The sequence below is a fragment of the Pelecanus crispus genome, chromosome 6, assembly GCF_030463565.1.
Source record: "Pelecanus crispus isolate bPelCri1 chromosome 6, bPelCri1.pri, whole genome shotgun sequence".
NCBI lineage: Eukaryota > Metazoa > Chordata > Aves > Pelecaniformes > Pelecanidae > Pelecanus > Pelecanus crispus.
The window spans coordinates 70,423,462-70,446,402 of record NC_134648.1 but is presented as its reverse complement, the minus strand read 5'-3'; the positions used below and the strand labels follow the sequence as shown (position 1 = coordinate 70,446,402).

Here is a 22,941-nt window from a genome sequence, read left to right as displayed (position 1 = left end):
GTTTTACAGAGACTTAACTTCCAAACTAAAGCAAGCAAAGAGAAACAAATGTACTAGTGTGTGCCCCTTTGGTCCTCAAATTCTCCTTCCAGTTGTTGAGCTAAAAAGAGAAAGAGTTTTACTCTGAACTTCAGGCAAGAAAGATTTAAGGCTTTTCAGCTGGATACATACACTGAAGTGTGGCAGTATCTGCTCTCAGTCATTTAAGGAAAACAGTTGCCATAGAGTTAGTGTATTTTATAAATGTGCAGCACATACCTTGTTCACGCTAGCAGACAAAAACTTCGATAGCACCTAACTCTACAGAATCCAGGACAGAGGATATAATAATAGATTTTTCCAATAACACTGCGAGCGTCATCGAGATAAAATTAGTGTAATTAAACGCATGAGGTTGCTGTTCTTCAAAGTTCTTTAGGCTCAGTGGAAATTTGACCGGACATGATTTTCATTCCGTTTCCAACGCGGGTTGAAGCAAGAGACAGGAATGTTGGTAAGATCGAGCCTGCCAGAGCGGGAACTGCCTTTTAGGTTAGCGTACAGAACATCTTGGATTCATATTCGGCAAAGCAGATACGACTATGGGAACCTGCACTGGGGGCATCTGACACCCTGGCTGACATTTTATTTTTTTAAGTTTTGCCTCTTGTGCTTAGTTTGAGAAGGGTGGTTTTCATTTGCGCCTCATGTTTTCCCAATTAAGAGTTACAAAACACCCATTAAAATTGTAACAAAGTATAAGAAGTTCAGCCAAGTCCAGCTGACTGAAACTTTTTGTACCAATGCTGCCACATACAGATGTTGCCACATACACAGAAAAATGCCGTTGAATTAATTTTGATGGCCCTGGAAATGCTTTTCTCAATTGCCCTTATGAAATAAGTTGTTGTCATGTCAGGTTACTTTGCCCTGAAATGACCTGCTGTCAGGCAGGAGAGGTACAATGTGCTGTATTCAGGATTTCAGTGCTCACCTTTGGTCCAACACTTATGAGATGCAAATCTTGAAATTGTTGAAGAGAAATCTTGGTTTTCGGATTATCAGACTAGATTTAACTTCTCAGTCTAACCCATGGAAATCCAAGAAGGAAAAAGCTCAAGGTGCAAATATCATTAAAAACCTCTTTGGATCTCTTAGCACTTTGTAGGCAGGCTCTGGGGTTTTTTTTCCTCCCCTCTGTTAAAGGTTGCTTAAAAATAGTAAGAAACTGACAGTTAAAGCGGTCAGACATTCTGAGGCACAGAGAAAAAGGTGCATAAACCCCTTTATATTGAGATAAGACTGTGCCCCAAATAATTCAGAAGTTAATTCCCTGCACGCTAACAGGCTAAGAAAAAAATGTGGTTTTTTTTTAATTTCTCAAACAAACAAAAAACCACACACAAAAAAGGAGGGTTAACACTAGCAAGAATATAAAACACCACCAGAGGTAACATCTCAAAGAGGTATAACATACGTATCCAGATATTGAAACAGCCACTGCAGGACTTGTAATAAAATATAGTCAGACATCATTCAGGACCATCCTTTTCACCAGAGGTACAGTATTTGCAGCATAAGTGGTCCTACAAGGATCCACAGCCTTTCAATTGTTTCCTGTGCTGCTCCAGATTTATTCTAATAAGTGTAACTATGTCATAAATATCCATTTCACTCCCAAGCCCCACTTTTCTCCTAACAGCAGTATATTCTGCATTGCAGATGGAAAAACATTTCCAAAACCTTATTCGTAGCTTGTAATTCCGTGACATTAGCATCATTGGAAATCCAGGAGGAGCCTACCTCCCCGTTACATTTTTCATTTGCCATCAGAAGTCTTTTACTGAACAAAGACTACGACAACAATTCACAACGATTTAGTTTAAAAGTGAAATGTAGGAACAAGTAAGAACAGACAGTGACACCGGACCGAACAATCTCCAGAGTGCATTTAGAGAGTAACACAGTTTCAGCTCCTGATGAGCGTCAAGAATTCTTCACGGGTCTTTGGATCTTCCCGGAATACCCCCAACATTGTGCTGGTTACTGTTTTACTGTTCATTTTCTGTACCCCACGCATTACCATACACATATGCCTAGAAGAAAAGAGAGGGGAGTCAATAAATCAGGCATAGTCAAAAGAAAGAAGCAATCCCACAGAGAGAGAAGGTTCTTACACGGTCACATTAAATTCTGGGGAAGTGATAAAACCTCCATACCCAGAATGGACATCTGTCAGTAGTACCTCTGCTGCCCTCTACAGAAAAGGGTCAAATTCCCAGCCCCCTGCCTTCTCTCCTCTGATCCTAGGAAAATCCCACCTTTCCAAGGTGCATTCTGATCACGGGAACATGCCTGTTGCTAGTCCCAGCTTTGCTCTACTTCAGGAAGTAGAAGGTGCGCAGAGGTAGAGCGCGGACCCAGTGCAGCAGGGACAGCTGACCACACTGCCATCTCTGCGGTGGATAAGGCAGCCCCCCGCTCCCCAAACAGCTCCAACCCACCAGGCCATTCCGCTGAACGGGCAAGGATCGCTCCTGCCTTCGCTCTGCCTCGTCAACCAGCATGGCACACCGCTACCGCAGCCAAAGAGGCAACACACAACAGCTCTGCAGCACGCAGCCGGAATCACCCGCAGCCGGAATCACCCGCAGCCCGTACGCTACCACGGAACGGCTCAGAGTAACTTACGTAGCTTCAATAACCACTCCAACTCCAGCGGGCTGTAAGGCTTCTGTGATGGCTATTGCAATTTGTTTGGTAAGGCGTTCCTGGACTGAAAGAACAACGGGGAGTTCAGATGCAGTGTTAAATCTGACCAGCATCCACCCACTGCCACTATCCTGGTAGCAACACCGCATCCTCACTTCCAAGTGTGCCTGTTCCCCACCACCTACCCACGCAAATACTGCTCTTCCTAAATAAATTTTGTTAGTACCGAGTCCTATCTCACGTTTTGTATCCTGGAACAGACCTTCTATTTGCTTGTTTATATTGGGAGTCATTTTGCATTACACCTTTGCAGGAATTGCATTACCATGATTTGTTATAATGGCTCTTACGTTTCCTATTATACAGTTAGATTTTCTTGCTTCTCTATTTTCTTTCAGTTTTTATGTATTTGTTCACTGGCTTTACTGCTGCACTATTCATTCCCTACACACAATTCCTCTTTTTAAGGAAAGGAAATGGAGATTAAAAAAAGAAAGAATGAGCAAATTATGAGTCTATTGTCCTGCAAAGCTTTGCTTCCTGCAGCTCTAGCACCCTCTATTCACCAGTCTGACACCTAATGGTCACTAAGACTTCTGTCACCAAGAACAGGCCAAATTTAACTGCAGCACAATGAGAGCGGGCTGAGCCCAACCCAAGGCCTTGGCTCCTGCAGCTTCCTCCATTTCTCAGGGGCAGCAGGCAGGCAGCCTCACTTCATCTCTTCAGACAAGAATTCTTGAAGGCATCTCTCAAATTATCTGTAGGAGTGTTCATCTCCAGCAGCATCCAACTAGTTTAGTTATTCCTGGCAGCTGTATCTTGTAGCACATTTATCCTCTGAATCAGTTACTGCCTACATCTATTTTCATAGGCAGATCTTACTCCTCACGGGAAGCACGAGAGCTAAGATGACAGATGAGAAGAACACAAGAACACTCTTCAAGAACACAGCGGTTGTCCTCACACTAAAATTTGCACAGCTATAGTCCACCTACAATTACCAGTACCCTGAGCTGGCTAGGAAAGGGCTGCACGCAACAAAACCAAAAATTCATCTGGTTACCTTGTAATCTTCTACTGTATATTTCCACGATCCTAATGGAGAAAGCAAAAAGACAATGTTACATTAGTCCTACCTAACCATCGTCTCATCTTCACAGTTAACGACACTATCAAACAAGACCGCTGTACGGATCCACGTCCTTCCTGGAAGCCTACACAACACCGTGCTGCTGCTCAGCCCCTGGCTGGCTCTGCTCAAGGGCTCCCCTTCGCACATCACTCTGTTCAGTGACAGGTTCCCCCCACCTGCCGCCCCAGAGACTATTCCAGGGGCAAAGCTGTCGCTTCTCCTTAGAGCCGCTTCTGTTGGCCGTTACTTTTGAATTACTTGTACCTGTAATTCGAAAGTATTGAATTACCCACCTGCATCACACAGTTGCAAGGGAATCCATGCCCAAAGACTCCCTGAAAGCTAATCCTTGAACTGAAGTCAGACTACCTCCTTTTGCTTCAATCTAAACCAAATGCTGGTTTAAGGACAGTTCAGATATTGGGATTCCCAGAAGGCTGCTGAAATTAAGCAGGAGATGTTTTGGATTCTTGCATTTAACCGCAGATTTAACTAAGAACAATGAGACAGAACTGTTTTTATTTAAAACAGATAGTCTCCACCCATATATCACCCCATCCTTCACATTTCAGTGCAGGGATCACCTTAGTTGCTCCTCTCGAACATGACTTGAGATTTCAGCCATTTGTGGGGCAATGCAAGTGATACTACCATCATTTATAAGCTCAGTACTATAACCCACACATTTAAGAAAAATCTTAACTGCTCTGTAACTCAATGGGTTATTCACGCCAACCTCAAATGCTTTATTACACATCAAGTGGCCACGTAAAGAAGTTGCTATAGAAAGCCTCAATACCCATCTGGTCAGGCTAGACAAAAAACAGACACTGGCTGGCAGCCTGGGGCATTAGTTACAAGAAACATTTCTGACAATGAGACTTGCCTGATGTTTTGGAGAGAGAATTATATGCAGAAACTCCCCTCCAGAAATGAAATGGTTGTGTTATAGCTATTCTAAACAAAGCAACGTAATATTTAAATACATGGATAGGAAACAAGCTGATGGTGAGATATTTTTACGCTATTTTTACGCTGTTATTGCATATAAGAAGCCCTATAAGCATGTTGATGTAAAAACAGTTATTTGCATTAGCATTTTCAAGCCTGAGGCTCAAATCCAAAGAAAGTTGTTTGTTTACTGAATACAGGTCATCCCCAACTGCAGAAACTCACCACATCAGACTAATCCTATTATGAAAGATTAGGCCTACAGCACCAACAGCCTCACAAATCTTTGTTTGAACACTGGTTGCATTATATAGGGCACGAAAGGGAAGCACTATTTGGCCCACCAGTCTCTTCACGGTAAGCGCTCAAAAGCGAGCGAGGACTGAGAACACTTTGTTATACAAGAATCTAATCTTTTCATTATCGCAGTGTATGGGAGTTTTACCCTAACTGGAAAAAAGAGACAAGATTTAACCTTTCAAGCACAGCGCAGGAAGCCTTGCACATATTCATGCATGTTTCTACACTGAGAATAAGCAGTAGGAAAATTGTACACTTCTAGCACTGTGTTGCCACTTGCATTAAAAATCAAAGACAGTTTTGAGCTCCTTTTTACATCTGCAATTCACAGGTAACTGAAGACCAGAGCAAGCACAAATCAGCTGCTGTGTATTTCAAATGTGATCCTTAATCCTGCATTCAGGCCCTGCAGAAATGAAACCAAGTGCTAAAGACAGTCTCTTCAGGAAGGATATTTGCCTTCAGAAATCCAACTCAAAAAAAAAAACCCCCTCACCACTTCAAAAGATCCAGCCACACGAACGCCAGCCAACACACAACGCAAGCCATGAACTGCCACACAGACATCCCCAAGCGTAAGCAGCTACAGAAGGCAAAATCTTTTGCCCAGCAACTGCAGCATGCTCAGCTCAGAACCTCATCCTACAGTTTCAGCACGGAGGAACATCCACAGGAAACATATATGAAAAAATTTAAATGTTGAACTGCCTGTTTCTGCCATTTAATCAGAGCAAAAGCCACTCCTGTAAGCACTGCTAGAAGACATGAAGATGGCCTCCCTGTAATATGAGTTACATTAGCAAAGATGTGACCCCCAAGGGCCCTTCCACTTCCAAACCGAATTCACTGTTGCGCAAGCAAAGCACAGAGCAGAGCCGACTGGCTGTAAAGCATCTTAGTGTCATACCCTACACATTTCTTACCCGCTAAGAAAACCCAGCAGGCATGCAGATTTACAAGGCTAATTCTCATTACCATTACTGGAACTACAGCAAGATTAACAGACATTATCAGGGAAAGTCTAAGCAAAACCTATGTGGCCCTTCTGAACTACAGCCAATTTTTCAGATTTGTTGCTCAAAAGAGACCCTTCCACTCCGGTCCTCAGTAATCTGCTTATTGAAGGGATCTACCATCCACTTCCTCACCAGAAGGTGTTATCACTTGATAACAAGACTCAGTGCAACAAATGATTCAAGGGCACTTGCTGAGGAAAAAGCTATTTTACATAACAAATGGATTTCTTAAGTGTGTAACTGCTTTGTTTCTTAGGCTGAACCTTATCTATAAAATTTACCCCAGGGCTCTCTCAGCAGGTCTCAAGTGAAAGAAAGAAATGCCAAATTTATCTGAAGAGTCAGCTAACAGATGAAAGCTTTAGATTCAATTTCTATCCATAGGACTGTGTTCATTTACAGTTTGGAAGTTTTGGATTTTTGTTCTTATCAGTCAATATACACACAAGTAGTAAATAGCTAGAGATCTCCACTGGTTCTTCTGGCCTGCCTTAGAACGTGACCAAATTCTCTGTCGCTCTTGCTTCTGTGCCCCCCGCAGACGCCAAGGCTTTGGATGAACGTAGAAAAGTGTGATGTGAATTAACAGAGCACTCTAAGATTTATCTGTCCTCTCCACAGAAAACATAATGCTGAGGATTGGTCTAAATCCAAATCCAGGCCTCAAAGTGGGCTGAGCTTTAGAGGGGGGCCAGATTAGAAAGATTAGCACAGTTAGCACAGCTTGGAATCCTTTTTACAAATTAGCATCACTTTCATTCCATTAACACTTACCTAGCAAGCTTGCTGAGGCCAAGTACTTGTTTGTTAGGAAGATAGCCAATATGTACCTAGACAGAGGAGAACAAGCCATTAACAGAATCAAAACCACACTTCCAAATGCATATGAAACTCATGCATAGAGAATGAGATGTGCATTTGCCCCAGAACTAACTCTGGAACAGTCCAGAAGTCCTAGCATGTGGGAGGAACATGCCACCATGCAAGCCTGAAACACTGTGGAGCTAACGGAGGCTGCAAATGCCTGGTGAGGTCAGTGTCCTGGTGAAGAACAGGTAAGTTTTCTGAGGGGGGAGAAAAGCCACAGCTCTTCAAGAGTCAAGGCTTATGTTCCAAGTCTCAGGAATGCTACAGAGTTCTACTGCATTTGGGTACAAAAAGCAGTCTATTACTCAGCACAGCGCTGTTCATCTAAAATAAACACGCTTTTCTCTCAAGACCTAAAATGGATTTAGGGAGCCGGCGGGAGAGGGACTGTACTTCACTTCCAGTGAAAGTTCTGATGGCAAGAAATACTTAGCCACCAAAATCAGGCTGCCCTTCCTGATTTTTTTTTCCTGCTTCAGTAGTACCATAGATCACTGCATGACTAAGTCAACTTCCATCCTGCTTGAATATGGATTTGCTGAACATTCATACTGAACACGTAGTTGCACTAAGTTGGAATAAGTTCTTGAGAAGAAAAGTGCTCAGATACGAAGGTAGGGGGAAAGCCATTTAGCTTCTTGTTTTTAGAAAGCAACGCAGGCTATGAATTCCAGTGGGTTTACAGTTGTAACAAATTATAAGCCACCATTTGTGTCACTGTACCAGAGACTTGAAAAATTAGCCAAGATACAGTAGGGGAGTGTCAGTGTAGGATTCTGTCTCAGCACTTAGCCTAGAGGCCCCATCTCAGAATCCTGTATTGCTGTACCTGCAATTAGAGGTACCACAGTGCACCTAATTACCTGGCTAACTTGCTCATTCCTATCACTTCTGTTGGGTAATCAACCCACTGACACCTGAAAAGACATGAAACATTTCAGATAAAGTAAGAGACATAACTTAGAAATAAGCGTTGAATCCTGTTCCCCGTAGAGTGAATTTAATTTTTGTGCATTTAATTTCATTTAAGGTAGAACTGCAAATACAAGACCTGCTGGTCAGTATTTGCAGCCTGTTTGATGTACCCAACAGGAGAACGGTTAGTCTGAGAATATTTAGAGGCATACCAAGTCATTTAGCAGACCGTTATACGAGCAGGCCCAATTCGGTGTTTGCGAGGAGATTTCTCCAAACCACACAGGCTAAACAGCTAGATGTAAAAAGAACGCATATATTGCCACAGGAGTAACGAAGACAATATACACAGTACGTGTCACCAAGAAGAACAGGCAAAATAGAAAGCTTGCACAGAAAAAGAAGTTACCTTGTTTTCCAGTATAAAATACTAGCAGTAAGAAAAGAAAGCAGATGAAATTGAGTTGACTCAGCTAAATAAATGGCTGGTTTCTGTTTGGGTATTTTATTTTTGGGAGACTGTTCACTTGGAACACATGTGGTACTGATGGAATTTTACAGACAACACTCTGGCCTGTGAGTGCTTTATGGTAGAACAGATGGATCAGAATAAGCTCCATCCTGCTGTGCTGATACAGGAGTGAAGGGGCCGAGATGTGCAGAAGGGACTATCCACTCTGAACTCTTCACCAAGTTTACAGCGGTTAACTCGAGAATTTTTATGTTATTTTTAAAGTTGTTGGCATCACAATTTCAACACCATCTGAAACACCAGCCCCTTTCATGGGAGTCCCAACCTAAGCAGCCTCCTGCCAGTCAGTTTTGAGCACCCCCTCCCTGACCGGGCTTGCTTATTTAAGACAGGGCTGCTAATGAGAGGTTTGTTCCACTCACGGGGGGTTCCCCGAGATGAATGTGCGCTACATAGCTCTGAGCCAGAAGCTAAATCCGTGACAGAGCCAGCGTGCACGGTGAGCCGGTTTAATATCAAGATGTCTGCCCTCAAGGCTTGCTGCTGCTTCACGAAGAAGAGCTTTGATATGAAATGTCAGAAACCATTAGATTACTTAGACTAGGAAAGGTTGAGCATTATGTTTTAGGAGCTTAAATCCAAATAAAACCTCACATTAAGGAGGTCTTCCTTATTTGTATTCTGCAGATTAACTCCTAGAATCATAGCCGTAAGCAGTAAATACTTATAGCTTTAGAAGCTTTGTAGTTACAGCTACAAAGTCTTTTACATGTACTTTAGGTCTTTTATCGTGTATTCCCACATTTGTTTTGTGAGGAAGAGTTACCTTTCCAACAAATGGAACGAGGTGATGCTCACACAATGAGAACATGTCTATGTCCTTCACAATTACCATCTCATCATGATCTTCATCAAAGATGGCGTCATTCAGAACATCTGAAATTAAACATTCGCATTAAAAAAAAAAATAAATGCACAAGCATGGAAGGTTCTTCCAGCCAGTATCTGAGAAAGCTTGTAGCAAGAGCACAGCTCGCTCAGAACTACAGAGTTTAGGGTTAAGATACAGCAGGCAATTAAGGAGTAACATCACAGGTACGCTTTGTATCGCATACGATCACGCAACGGCCACGGTGCTACGTCAGACTACCTACGTGCTACACCAGAAGTCAGCCTATAGCATTTTATTTAAATAACAGTTTGAGCCCAGGTTGGAACGAGTCTAGTCTTTGCAGAATTACTGACATCTTAAAAGCAATTAAGACTACAGCTGATAAAGGCAGTGCTGAGGAGGAGAGCACACCTCAAAGCGGGCTTCCATTAGCGCTTCCACATACCACAAGCAAAGCTGAGCCTCAGGTTTGACAAAAGCTAAGCCATCACAGCGGTTTCTTCAAACACTTCAAACACCAGCATCACTACCTTCAAGGAGGCCTTGTTGGCAAATAAGACATTCTTATTTCACCCTGAAGCACGCCAGCCAGCAGCTGTTTAGGCATACACAAAAGTCGAAGAGACAGATCTGTATTCACAGATCGGGGGAGAGATTTGCTGTCCTGAACTGAAGCACGCATATGTATACTCCGGCCTAATTCTGCACCTCGGAGTTAACAGAGAATTGAGGTGGAGAAACCACAAAGATAGAAGAAAGAAGAGACAGCTCAGTAAGAAAAGGAACACAGAACGTGACACTTTGCTAGTCTCAGAGCTCAGCAGAACAGATCCTCAGTTGTTTTTCCAGATTTAGCAGTCCCCTGACACGTCCTCAAGCAATCCTGATACAGGTTACAGCAGATCACTATGGTCTCCACAAAGACTGCAGGCAGCTGGACCATGCTTGGAGAGGTGAAAAGTAGAACAGCCTTTTGAAGGATGAGAGAGAAGAGCTGTATAGAAGAGAGAGACATGAGAGAGCGTGAATAGCAAGACAGAGCTAGCTGTACAGAAGAGCTGATAATCAGAACAAGGAACTCCAAACGTGTTCCCTTGAAGCCACACTGACTGCTTGGAGTTACTTCCAGGAACCATGGCCAGAAGGGGAACCAGGGTGCTCAGGGACTGCCCTGCCTCATCCGCGGTGGAGCTCAGCACCTGCAGCCTTACACAAATCTAATAGCTGTGTCTGCTCTACTTGCCTTTATGCCTTCCCCTGACATGCACGTACACCTAATGGCCACCATCTGCTGTCGATAACGTATCATCATCATGGAGCATTTTAATTTCCTGCTTGCTATCAGCACTACACAGGTAACCCTGGAAACTGTGCGCAAGATGTTCTGCCTGCGACGCACATTCTTTCCCGAGAAGGGCTGGCAACCTGCAAGACAGCGAGGCTGAACCCCAGAAGGCTTTTGATCAGGTCAGAGAGCAGGAGTAGGGGGCACAAAAAAGGCCAGGAAACTACTATGTAAAGGTACATAATTTTGGTCTTCAAATTTCAAGAGTCTAGTTTACTCCAAATACTGCTGGAGAGGATTTTGATTACATGGGGAGCACCATGCAGTTGCGTAACTACGAATTCAGCCAGGAATAGCCAGAATCAGAAACAAAGCAGGCTCAGCGGAGAGGGAAGGGAAGACAGAGCAGCCCTCTGGGTTCTTAGTTCCCTCCCGCAGCACTCTGCAGACGTGCCACTTCTACAGCAGAAAGGCACACAGTGGTTTCACAAAACCTGCTACTATGCCCAGCATTATTAAACCAAAATCCAAACGGATCCGCGAAGCATCTCCAGAGTGACTGCTGCTGTTATCAGACCACCAGCTTGGCTCATACCAGCCTTGCCAGGAGCGTATCAGAGCCCGATGTTAGATATGGATTTACGTCAGCACACTCGCAAAGCAGACTGTTCAGAACAATCAAAAAGGGCCGTGTTCTCATTAAGAGTCATGGTAACGTGTGACACGGCATAAGGCCAAAGCTACAACAGAAGGTACTTCAGCCGTGAAGTCTCATATATATGCATATACACACTTATTCATGTATAAAATTCTAGTTTTTACTTTCATTATAAATAATCCAGCCACCAAGCCAGGAAACATAAAATTGCTACTCTACCCTTAACTGGTTTAGTGGTGGGCTTGGTAATGTTACATTAATGGTTGGACTGGATGATCGTAAAGGTCTTTTCCAACCTAAACAATTCTATGATTCTATGAAAATATATATTAATAGATTGTTAAAAACTTTATCTAAGGAACCTAACTCTATTACTGGAATCCTGAAGTGCCACATTGCATCATGGAGACAGCTGTTAGCCCCATTTTAAAGCTAGGGGGAAAAAGAAGGTTAAGTGACCTGTGAAGTACCACACAAGCAACTTCAGGACAAAATGCATCCTTCTTGTGGCTAAAGCAATCAAACAGAAACACAAAGGTCATCCATCCTTCTTGCCTATCCCCTCTTAGGCTACAGCCCAGAGTCACAGCGCTTTGGGCAATGCCCCGCTCTCAGTCAAGGGGCATGTAAGCAAACAGATCCGTGCATCAAGAATATAACCACAGAGCTGTGGGATGCTTCGCGCTTCTCATTTATAAAGGTCTTGCCAATTTTGCACCTGAGATTTATTTAATATTAGCAGCAAGTTGCAGCCAGATCACAAACGATACCTGCTCAGCTGCATACCCTCTGCAGTTGTGCCTGCAGCACGGTGTGCCGATTTTAAATCAGCAGCAGTTATTCCTTGGGAAGGAGGGTCAAAGCCCATAAAGGAAGAAAGAAGCAAGCTTAGCTTTAGCCCCTCCGATAACCTCTTCACAACTGCCAGATGATACAGGGCCACGAGGTAAAACAAAGTGTGAGGCGGAAGGCCACTACCTGAGTAAATGAGTAAAAATTTACCCGAGTAAAAATGGCCACGGTGTTAAGAGCACGCCCCGGTCACCCCTATCCTGCTCCAGTCCCTCCTGCTCGCACTTCACAAGCCTGTTCCCCTGAAAATAACAAGCATAGCTTGAAGCCTGCCTACTCCTGTACCTTCCCCTTCAGAAATCCAAGCCTTGTGTTGACAAAAGAAGAGTTAGGCAAGAGTAGCTGTGACAAGATGCTGTGCTACGTCCCACTGCAGCACTTGTTTTCAGTAATTACACAGGAGAGACTTGTTTGGCAGCGACTCGAACGCTTTGTGCAGGGAGGCAATACCATTTTACCTAACTTTGGTTTTGGTTTTTTTTTTTTTGTCGTTCCATTTGCAACAGCATCAAACAGGGCCCCGACAAGCTCAGCCTGCATCCTGCAGCACATGTTCTGGAGAACTTAACAGAGCTGAAAGGACAGAAGGGGAAACGGGGCCTCAGATTAACCAGGGAGGAAGCAAAGCAGGGGACAAATTTATGCCTCTTCTCCCATTCTTTCATTCTACTTACTAGGGCACACTGCCTGCTTCACTCACTTGATTTTGGTTTCCTCATCTGGAGGCCCCAAAACATTTACTCTTGCCACTCAGGGCAAGATCTAGAAGTCGTGCTGTCCCTCCCCAGGCCTGTCCCAGTTCACAGAGAGCAATGTGGCTGTCACACTGGCTGTGTCTGTCGGCTCTAAAATACCCACCTGCCCTTCCAATGCAACTGCGTCTTTTCCATCCCTTCTTTCTGCAGCACCAGGATCTTCAAAGCACAAGCGTTGAAGTCAACAGGGCTTTTAGAGGGAAGGAGAGCTAGAATTAAATATTGCTAGCTTGGTTTCCTGACAAACCAAGGCACCTGCAGCTCAGATGGGCTCCTCCTCAACAGGCTACTTCTCAATACGAAAAGGAAATTCTTCCTCTCAAATGAAGCAACACTTTTACTCCCTCCAAGTACCACCTACGTAATCATCCACATCAGTAGGATAGGACTAGCATCTCCTCTGCCAGCAAGGAGATGGGCATGTTCATACATCGTCCCTTGGCCTCTCGGAGCCATACCTCCCCTCACTCTGCTTTTATTAGTCACAGTTGTGCTCAAGTGCTGCCACCAAGCCCTGTCGATAAGCCAAAAGAGACTGCAAATAACACCACTTCCATTCTCCACCACCCCAGAAGAGCTAAGGGAATTTACTGCTTAAGTCCTTAAGCCTAGACACATCATATTAATGAAAAGCTAAGATTCGAATCAAAATATATGGCTGAGAGGAGGGAAACAAGAACAAACATTAGATGTACAATCGGGGCACTCTCTAGATTATTCCAGCTGATTTTTTCCTTCAGCCCGGAGTTCCAAGTCCTGTTGCAGAAACTTTAGTGGGCTGTTAAAACTGAACAGACACCTCTGCTGCAAGTTAACTCCTGAAACAGAGCAGAATTAATTTTCCCTTTTATCTTCAAAAAAGAGTTGATAAAAGCAAAAAAAAAAAAAATCAGAATTACATGAAGACCGGATGAGAAACACCTTTCAGGATTTTGCGTCAGAGCTAAGCAAAAAGACCTGTTGCTATAGAAACTATTTGCATGGCTTTAATGTGACACAGGAAAGCAAAAGCACCTCTGGCAAGCAAAGAAGCTAGAGCCCACCCAGCAGCTGGCTCAGTAGGTGACGGCAATGAAGGATGGCAGCACGCTGCAGAGCAGCACTGCCTCAGCTTCGCAGCGCTTTCAGATGTCCCATTTTTACTATGCCTGGGAGACAGAAGACTGAAGTGATGCAGGTTGTTCTCACTGTCAAAGTACTTCTCCACGGTATTAAGCTGCCCCACTGCTCCACTTTAGAGGAGTCTGACTGAGGATCGTTCAGTGTCAAGATGATGAAGGCAGTCTCAGAGATTCTCCGACACTCTTCCTTGAGCTCATCCATCCTGGCAGAGACATAAGGCACAAGGTTCTCCCGACAGCCATCACTCAGCTCCAGACTGTTCTCACTGACAGCCCCTACGCTCTTCATGGTGACCCATAAGTCACAGCAGGCAGCTGAGGCCATCACAGGAATGAGTTCAGGCCAAGGGATGCAGATGTCCTATGAGGGCTGTGGGGCAAGTCACACCACACCAATGCCATTAGCTTGAACAAACTAGAGTACAGGCTGAGGTCAGGTACCCTCTGCTCTCCCAGGAACAGAGTTGCACCAAAAGCAATGGCAGGGGACCTTGCATGAACTAGGAACACATCACAGTTTGGAGGATACTCCAGAACAGCAGTGCCGTGAGCTAGAGACCAAAGGCTAACCATTCCTTGGATAAGGAATTGGCTGGATGGTCGCATCCAGAGGGTCACGGTCAATGGCTCGATGTCCACATGGAGACCGGTGACAAGTGGAGTCCCTCAGGGGTCCGTACTGGGACCAGTGCTGTTTAACATCTTCATCAATGACATAGACAGTGGGATCGAGTGCACCCTCAGCAAGTTTGCAGACAACACTGAGCCGAGTGGTGCGGTTGACACGCCAGAAGGACGAGATGTCATCCAAAGGGACCTGGACAAGCTGGAGAGGTGGGCCTGTGTGAACCTCATGAGGTTCAACAAGGCCAAGTGCAAGGTCCTGCACCTGGGACGGGGCAACCCCCGCTATCAACACAGGCTGGGGGTGAAGGGTTGGAGAGCAGCCCTGCGGAGAAGGACTTGGGGGTCCTGGGGGGTGAAAAGCTGGACACGAGCCGGCAATGTGCGCTGGCAGCCCAGAAAGCCAACCCCATCCTGGGCTGCATCCCCACAGCGTGGGCAGCGGGGCGAGGGAGGGGATTCTGCCCCTCTGCTCCGCTCCGGTGAGACCCCCCCTGCAGCCCTGCGCCCAGCTCTGGGGCCCTCGGCACAAGGAGGACATGGAGCTGCTGGAGCGGGGCCAGAGGAGGCCACAAAAATGATCCGAGGGCTGGAGCCCCTCTGCTGCGGGGCCAGGCTGGGGGAGCTGGGGGTGCTCAGCCTGGAGAGGAGGGGGCTGCGGGGAGGCCTGAGTGCGGCCTGGCAGTGCTGAGAGGGGCCCATAGGAAGGGTGGGGGCAAGCTTTTTAGCAGGGCCTGTTGTGACAGGACAAGGGGTGATGGTTTTAAACTAAAAAGAGGGCAGATTTAGACTGGATATAAGGAAGATTTTTTTTTTTTTTTTTTTTACGCTGAGGGTGGTGAGGCACTGGCACAGGTTGCCCAGAGAGGCGGTCGATGCCCCATCCCTGGAAACATTCCCGGCCAGGTTGGACGGGGCTCTGAGCACCCTGGGCTGGTTGGAGATGTCCCTGCTCACTGCAGGGGTTGGGCTGGGTGGCCTCTAAAGGTCCCTTCCCACCCAAAGCATCCTATGATTCATTAAGGTGTGCTGGCAGATACCTTTGACTGTCTGTCTCAGGAAGAAGTTCCTCTTCAGCTGAACACAGTTGTGACTGACAGAGCAGGAGCCATGAGCTAACAGCTGAATGTGTGATAGGGAAACCAACTGACTACAGAGTCAGAATTAAATGTGGATGGAAATTGCTATAAAAACCTTTCAGTTGCTGCTGGGTAAGTAGTAAGATGTAGAGTCAAAAGTGAAATTTTTATTTATTCATGTAATGACACTACAGGATAACTGTAGTTAGAGAAAATATTCCAGACAAGAAACAAGAAAATTATTACAGCCTTTCAGTATTAAAAGGGTACCAGGAATTTATTATGCATACAGAGAAGAGTCAAGCTACAAAAACACTCACTCATTCATATAAAGACAGTTTGTACTGCTGCAGAAAGTTAACGACTCCAGGTTGCCAAGAAAGGGGGTGGTCTGGGTATGCCATTTGCTTCAAGAAGTCTTGAGGAGCTCTAGAAAGAGACAGCCTAAGATGTCACATTGCCTATTTAAATAGACAATAGAGTTCAAAAGCTTCAGAGAAAGTCAGATGAGCACTATGTGGCTTCCTTGCCATAAAATACCTTCCTAACACGAACCAAGAGAAAAGTATTTTACAAGCTTATGACTAATATTTCCCATTTCATCACTGCCACACCAGAGGACTAGAAACAGACATTCCGCTTCAGACAGCAGCATTTGCTTCAGAAACAAATCTTACTTCCTCAGTTACCAGAAGAGAGGTGAATCAGATGTGTATTTTAAGGCACATTTCATAAAAGCAAAGATGGAGGAAAAGCATTATTGCTATTCAACTAATTCTGGCCATGATTTGTAGAGTTTTGTTTATTTTCCTGTAAGACACTTCCCGCGTTGCAGTGAGAGACTCAAGTCTATTCATAAGAGATCAGCTATTGCAGACTCTCAGATGAAGCCAAGATTAGATTCTAGAAGTTGTCTTCTGCCAGGAGGTTTATTAATACAAGGGAAAGCAGGGTTATGGAGATGCTCATTAAAATGTATCAGGATTTGCAATAACCTTTTCAATGTCTCAAGTCACAGAAGGTGCTGAAATTTCTGTCTGAAATTGAAACAAAGGAAAAGCAGAGAAGATGAAACACCACTTTGGAAAAGCAACATGAAGAGATCAGAAGCCTTTAATAGTTAAGATGCAAGAGGTTAAGACATTTATTAAATTCCCAACAAAACTCCAGACAAACTTGGTGTTACTTGGGCATTACTGGCCAGGGGAGACCATCCTGGAAGTCCTACAGTTCTAGCTGCCAGCAGAAGTCTTGCTGCATCGAGTACCTGTTTCAGCATGGCAGGCTTCACTCATGGGGGGGGGGGGGTTCTATCCTTAATATCTACCCCAAGAACCTTACTCTGAACCACCCTGTATCTCCCACCCTCTGGTTCACAGGAAACAAGCCCTGGTCATACCACAATAATTATGAGGTTTAAGTTTTATTAATAAAAGTTAGACTGTTGCATCTATGAGAAGCAAGAACTAGCAGTACCTTGTTTCCAGGAAAGAATGAAGTAACTCACCAGCTCTTAGCAAAGGGCAGCGCTGCTGATCAAACAGCCTTGTTTGTTTAAGGCACTGCCTGTCTATTTTTACGTAGTGATGCTTAGCACCTCTCATCCACAGCAAACCAAGTAGGCTTGGAAAAATTTATGAGCTTACACCCTTGTTGTCATCTGTCAAAATACCAAATCCACACAGACAAGAAGATGAAGAAAAGAGTATTAAGGTTGCATTTTTTTTCCCCACCCTTCACCACAGGAAAAGCACATAAACTAATGAGAGAAGAAAAGCAACATACAGTTCAGCAGGTGTTAATCTACTATACGAGACCTAACTAGTTGTTGTTTGCTTTAAAATAAAAGCTGCACAGTAGAGTCACTTAGCTTCCAGGCAAATAAAGCATACATGCAGCCTTTCAAGCCACAGAGGTTCAGAAAGCAAAGTTATCTTTTCAAAGCATTTCTGATTCTCATTTCTCTACTAAACCTGCTGAAAGGACAGCTGAACCTGCCAACATGCTTGAAAGCTAACATGCCTACTGGAAAAGTCTTCCAGCCTTTACTCATGTAACAACTCTCACCATTACCAGCAAGTAGACCATTTAATGAATGTGCCATTTTGCTTAGAGTGCTTACGGATGATGAAAACAAGGTAACTTCCTACAGCAGATGCAGGCAGCTCATTCAACCCTGTGCCTAAATGTTTCCTACAGGATTACACAACCAGAACCAACTCCTTTATGATTTATCTTTGCAAGCTAGCATTGTTGACACTCACTGTCACTAACACTGTTTCTGTAAATTATCAGTTAGCTCTGCTTAGCAAGATTGATTCTTAAGTCTTGAGCTTCAGTTACAAGTTAGTACTGTCTACAATCTTGCATTTCCATTTATTCACTCATTTCCTGCACTTGTGCTCTGATATAGACTCACAGACAGCACCTCCAAGTATGACAGTAAGCCTTTAGTAAAGGAGGGACAGATCCCTCAAGGTTTAGTCCTTGTGTGGCAAACAATTGCCTGAACCAACTGTAAGAAAGCTAAAGGCAACTGGCTATCAACAGTCCTGCGCACCCTTACTAACCAAGGGGACAGGTTACTATTTTGTAATATAATTTACTCCCAGAAATATGAAGCCAATAGATCTGACCCCAGAAAAGAAAAATGTTCTCGGATGCTCATGCAGAAGTACTGCGTGAAATTGAAAAGTAAAACTTTTGGTATCTTGTCTGCTCTGCCATCCTTACCAATACATTAAAAGGTTTCTGGTGTAATGGCTGTTAGTCTACACAGATGCCCAAGTGTGAACCGCTCGCATTTTTTCATCTGGTCCCCAGGTGGATTTTATTTGAAATCACTGGAGGCATCCTTGCTACTCAATGGAAGTTTGATGACTAGTACTAGAGAAGCAAGATCAATATATTTGAATACATTTTGTCAAAGAAAGAGGTCGAGGCCTTTAGTAAAGCCAGGATTAATAAGAAAAAAGACATCATCTAGACAGAACAGAAAGGGACAGATTTAGACATTTAGCAAGTAAACTCTACTAATGGCTCTGAAATACAATACTGACCAGCTGCAGAACACAGATAGCAAAGATGAACGCTGTTACTCTGCGCTATCAAAAACAAGCTAGGAAATAGCACACAGTGGAAGCTGGAAGGCAGAATCAGCTTCTCCACTACGCACATAAATCTGAATGGAGAGAAAGGACAGAATTTAGATGTAATCTTCTCTACAACACTACAAAGTTAACCTACAGAAAGTACAAAACCACAAATATAATCAGGTGTCATGGAAGCAAAGTGACAACACTCAGGAAAGGTGATCAAATGTCCAGCACATTTAACCATGCCCCAAATGTTTTGTGTTCTCAGACAGACAGTAACCAAAAGGATCCAGAAAATAGTTTGTTCTTGAGGGTGAGTCATCAAGCAGAGCTCAAAAAGAAAAAAAGACGACCCATTTGCCGACTCTGTTGAAACCACACATCACCTCAGCAGCTTCCAAAAGCTTTATGGGTTCCTTAAACCAAACTCCCCACTCACACCATTTGGTCTTCTCCTCCAATGCCACCACAGGGGACAGGTTGCTGCAGGGCAGGTAAGGCCATCATCCCTCACCATACATACCCAAAAGCTTCCAGCAACCTGACTGCACTCAAAAGCGTTCAGTGACAAGTAAGAGCAAGGCACTAATCACTAACCTCCAAGAGCAGTGGGCAGCACTCAAAGCAGTCAGGTAGCTTAGTTTTGTGACCAACCACATAACCCCCATGGTCTTGCTTACAGCGAGTGAGGCTCGAGTCAAGCGCATTCAACACTGATGACCTCCTGCAGTGTACTTGCAACTTTACACTCCCCAGTCTTCCCTGTATTTCATAATTCAGGAATATACCTATTACATCATTCAGGAATATACCTATTACATCATTCAGGAATATACCTATTACATCATTCAGGAATATACCTATTACATCATTTTATGTGTTCCTGTACAGAAAATTCAAATGCCATCAGAAATGAATTGCTTTTCTCCCGCCTACCTAAGGCAGAGACTCAAGCAGACAGAAGGCTGATTTTAAAGCCTGTAGCTGTACTAACATTCACTACCTTGGTCTGTCTTTGTCACCCTTTTCTGGCTGCACGGTCTGGCAACATTTCCACACACTGGAAGCTCAGCTGGGGCCAGCTGAAGACAGGTGCCTGTTGCAACACACCTTGCTTCTAGCCCTGTGTTTGTACAATTACTACCACGGACCTTTTACTTGAGAAGCCTTTTGTAACACCTGTAAGCCCCATTGTTTCATATCTGTCTGCTGTCTTCTGCCTGCTGGGGAATAAACTTGAACACACACACACCTCGCATCCCACAAATCATCGCTTTAACCTCTGCCTATCCAGACGGTTCCACGTAAGGAACAGAATAAGCTGCAAAATAAGCCTAAGAAAACAAGAGGTCAGGGTTGCTTTGTTGTGGTTTTTAGGGTTTGGTTGTTGGGGTGGGTTTTTTTTTTTTTGCTTTTACAAGCCAGCTCCTGGTCCCATTCACAGCCTGGCTAGGCAGGCAGCTGTATTAGTACAGCCAAGCGAACAGCACACCAGCAGAGACAAGCAGCAGGAACCACAGTCCCACAGCTAGCTTTGTTCCCAAAGACTTTCTAGTTGTCAGCTCTAGGTTTCACGATGCCTTTAAAACTCTCCCAAGTGGAAGTTCCTTCCATATCAACTCTCCCAGCCAAATCCTCATCCACTAGTCATGTTGCTAGCTGCTGTGGACTCATCCTTCAGCTACCGCTCTTTCTTCCGTTTGGCCAGTAAGAGTGGGAAGACTGGAAGCTGGGCATTGTGTAAAAAAAAAGGTGAGTAGCTGGAAAGTAAAAGCATTCCCCACCTGACACAGGAAGGGATGTTAAGATCACAGCTTCATTTTATTTCCTAGAAAGAAAAGAAAAAAGCAGTCCAAGAGTAGAGCACATAGTATTGAGACTTTCTACTCTAGGATACAATACAGATCTCTCCCAGGTATGGATATTCAGGGGAGGGGTCCATCCAGAACTACTCTGCTTAACGAATAGCATGGGAGAGATTGGGACAGACTATTTGGGTCCCAGAGAAAGCACACCAGAGCAGGAAAAAAGCTATTAAAAAACCTTACGGGAATGTGTGGCTCCGCATGCATAACTAGCAGCAAAGTAAGAGAGGACTTAAGATGGGCCGCAACCTCATCCAGGTTCAGTACAGGAATTCATACACAGAAGCTATCACTAAAAAAATCCTTCTGCTAGAGACTGGCAGGATGACCAAGAGACCTCCTGTGTTTTACAGCAGTAAAGAGACATATGCAACCCCCAAATGAGAAAAGTTATTCCCAGCAGACAAAGGATTATTCTGCCAGAGCCTATGAAATCTAATCTCAAACACACTGTGCAGCAGGACTAAAGGAAGAGAGGAACAAGGATAGCCGCTGCAGCCCAGAGCCTGTGTCCAGATGTGAACCTGAAAACCAGGTTTGATCTGAAAGGCAAAACAAATGCCAAGGCAGAAGTGCTGTTTGTGGGGGCAGCTAGGACACAACATCAGCATGTGAGCACAAGCTGCCGCCACAGGTTAAGTTAATGCTGGAAGTTACAGTCAATCTGATTTCAGAAGAGCCAACAGTCAAGAAGTGGGAAAAAAACCAAAACAGGAAAGCCAACCTTTACGCTGAAGCAGAGTGCACTTACAAAAAGGACTCTGACATGTTAGCAGGAAGCTCGCCGATGCCTGCCATCAGCACGGTTCAGCCTCTTCATTCAGCTGCAACACCCTGATGATGCTCTGGGGCACTCAGTACACCAGCGCTGTACTCCAGCGAGCAGACACGCTCAGCTCCTTTCTGATCTGCATTCAAAGGTCCTTGCTGACAGCGTCTGCATCCTTTACGCACCAACAAGAACTTGCCTTTTACTGTAAGAGGGAGGAGGGTGAATTCCCCGGCTTCCCAAGCCCTTTTTGACTGTTTGTACTGGGTACAGCCCTTAGTGGAAAGGCTAAGGAGAGGAAAACTGATGTAAAGACTAAACTTTCAAGCAGGATTTACCCTGCACTGGAACCAAGAGGCAACTTTGGAGTTGCTGGTGATGAGGAGAACAAATCCCACCCAGTTCCCCTCCTCCTGCCCTCAGGGAGGACGCGCAGCCTGCAAGCGGGTAAGACGCTCCCTGGGGCAGGGATGAGAACCTGGGGTGCCCCTCTACACCTGCATTCACTGCAGGGACCCCGAGATGGGGCAGGGATCTCCCCGACCTCCTTAACGCACTTCCTCAAGTTTCATTCCTACCTTTGGAAAGCCTCACCTGATAAAAGCATCGGCGGAACAGGACCTTTTCTGCGACAATTCAAGGCACCTACGGCGGCTAAGAGAAGCGGGTGTTCCTACCCCTCCTGAACACAGCCTCGCTCAGCGGGGGTGGAGGAAAGGGTAATTCAACAGGTTCCTAAGCCAGAGCTCGGGAAGTTTACGCCTGAAGAGGGAAAGCAAAAGCAGTTCCGTTCACCGAAACCAGAAGCACGGAAGTTCACGACGGAATGTGAAGCGTACCAGAGTTTAAAAAAAATAACTAAGTCGGGGGAAGGGGAGGGCAGAGGGACCTGGAGGTGCGGGCGTTTCTGGCGCGTACTGCCCGCTTCAAGCAGTAACGCGGGAAAGCCGGCACCGCCGGAGAGCCGCCCCCGGCCCCGCCGCCCCCGCCCCCGGCCCCGGCCCCGGGGTGAGGCCGGCCCGCCCGCGGGCCGCGCTCCCTACCCGAGATGGTCTCCTGGTAGCCCTTGGTGAAGAACTGCATGGCGGTGGCCGCCCTCCAGGGCGTCTTCAGCAGCCCCTGCCGCTCGGGGTCCTCGCCCAGCGAGCGCAGGATGGTGGTGTAGGCGGCTGCCAGGCTGGGCAGGCTCAGCTCGTTGTCCTCCTCGCTGCGGGGCCGCTCGCCCCGCCAGCCGTCCCCGCTGCCGCCGGGCAGGACGCGAGGCTTCTCGGCGCCCGCCGACGGGGAGGGCGGCGGCCTCTCCTGCCGCGCGTACCCGTTACAGCTCCGCGAAGCCTCCATGGGCCCCCCCGGCAGGGCCCGGCCCGCCCGCTGTGGCGGAACCCGCCGCCCTCAGCGCTCCCTCCCCGGCGCTGCCGCCCGCCGCCTCCGCCGCCGCGCTTTATACCGCCCGCGCCGCCGCCATTGGCCGCCGCCGCCGCGACGTCAGCCGCGGTGTCACGAGCCGGCCGCGCTCAGCCCGCCGCGGCGCCGGGCAATGGCGGGAGCGGGGCTGGGGGGGGGGGGGCGGCCCCGGGGAGCCCCCGCCGTGGGGAACGG

At 45.8% G+C, this 22,941-nt stretch overlaps 1 protein-coding gene across 1 annotated transcript; it reads right to left on the bottom strand.

Annotated features, from left to right (window-relative positions):
• Positions 1-1,926: 1,926 nt before the first annotated feature.
• GCH1 (GTP cyclohydrolase 1) lies at positions 1,927-22,683 on the bottom strand. Its single transcript, XM_075712935.1, has 6 exons — positions 22,386-22,683; positions 9,174-9,283; positions 6,868-6,923; positions 3,758-3,789; positions 2,671-2,755; positions 1,927-2,075 (listed from the first exon to the last, which is right to left on the bottom strand). Exons 1-6 carry the CDS (start codon positions 22,681-22,683, stop codon positions 1,949-1,951), a joined length of 708 nt encoding a protein of 235 aa, XP_075569050.1. The 3' UTR covers positions 1,927-1,948.
• Between the last annotated feature and the right edge of the window lie 258 nt (positions 22,684-22,941).

Bases quoted from the DNA above. Each gene is read 5' to 3' on its own strand.
- GCH1 (XM_075712935.1), bottom strand. From the start codon at position 22,683: ATGGAGGCTTCGCGGAGCTGTAACGGGTACGCGCGGCAGGAGAGGCCG. The intron at 3,790-6,867 runs GTAAGTGTTAAT...TTTCTCCATTAG, and splicing joins GGCCTCAGCAAGCTTGCTAG to GATCGTGGAAATATACAGTA. The intron at 2,076-2,670 runs GTAAGTTACTCT...CTTTTCTTCTAG, and splicing joins GGAGTGGTTATTGAAGCTAC to GCATATGTGTATGGTAATGC.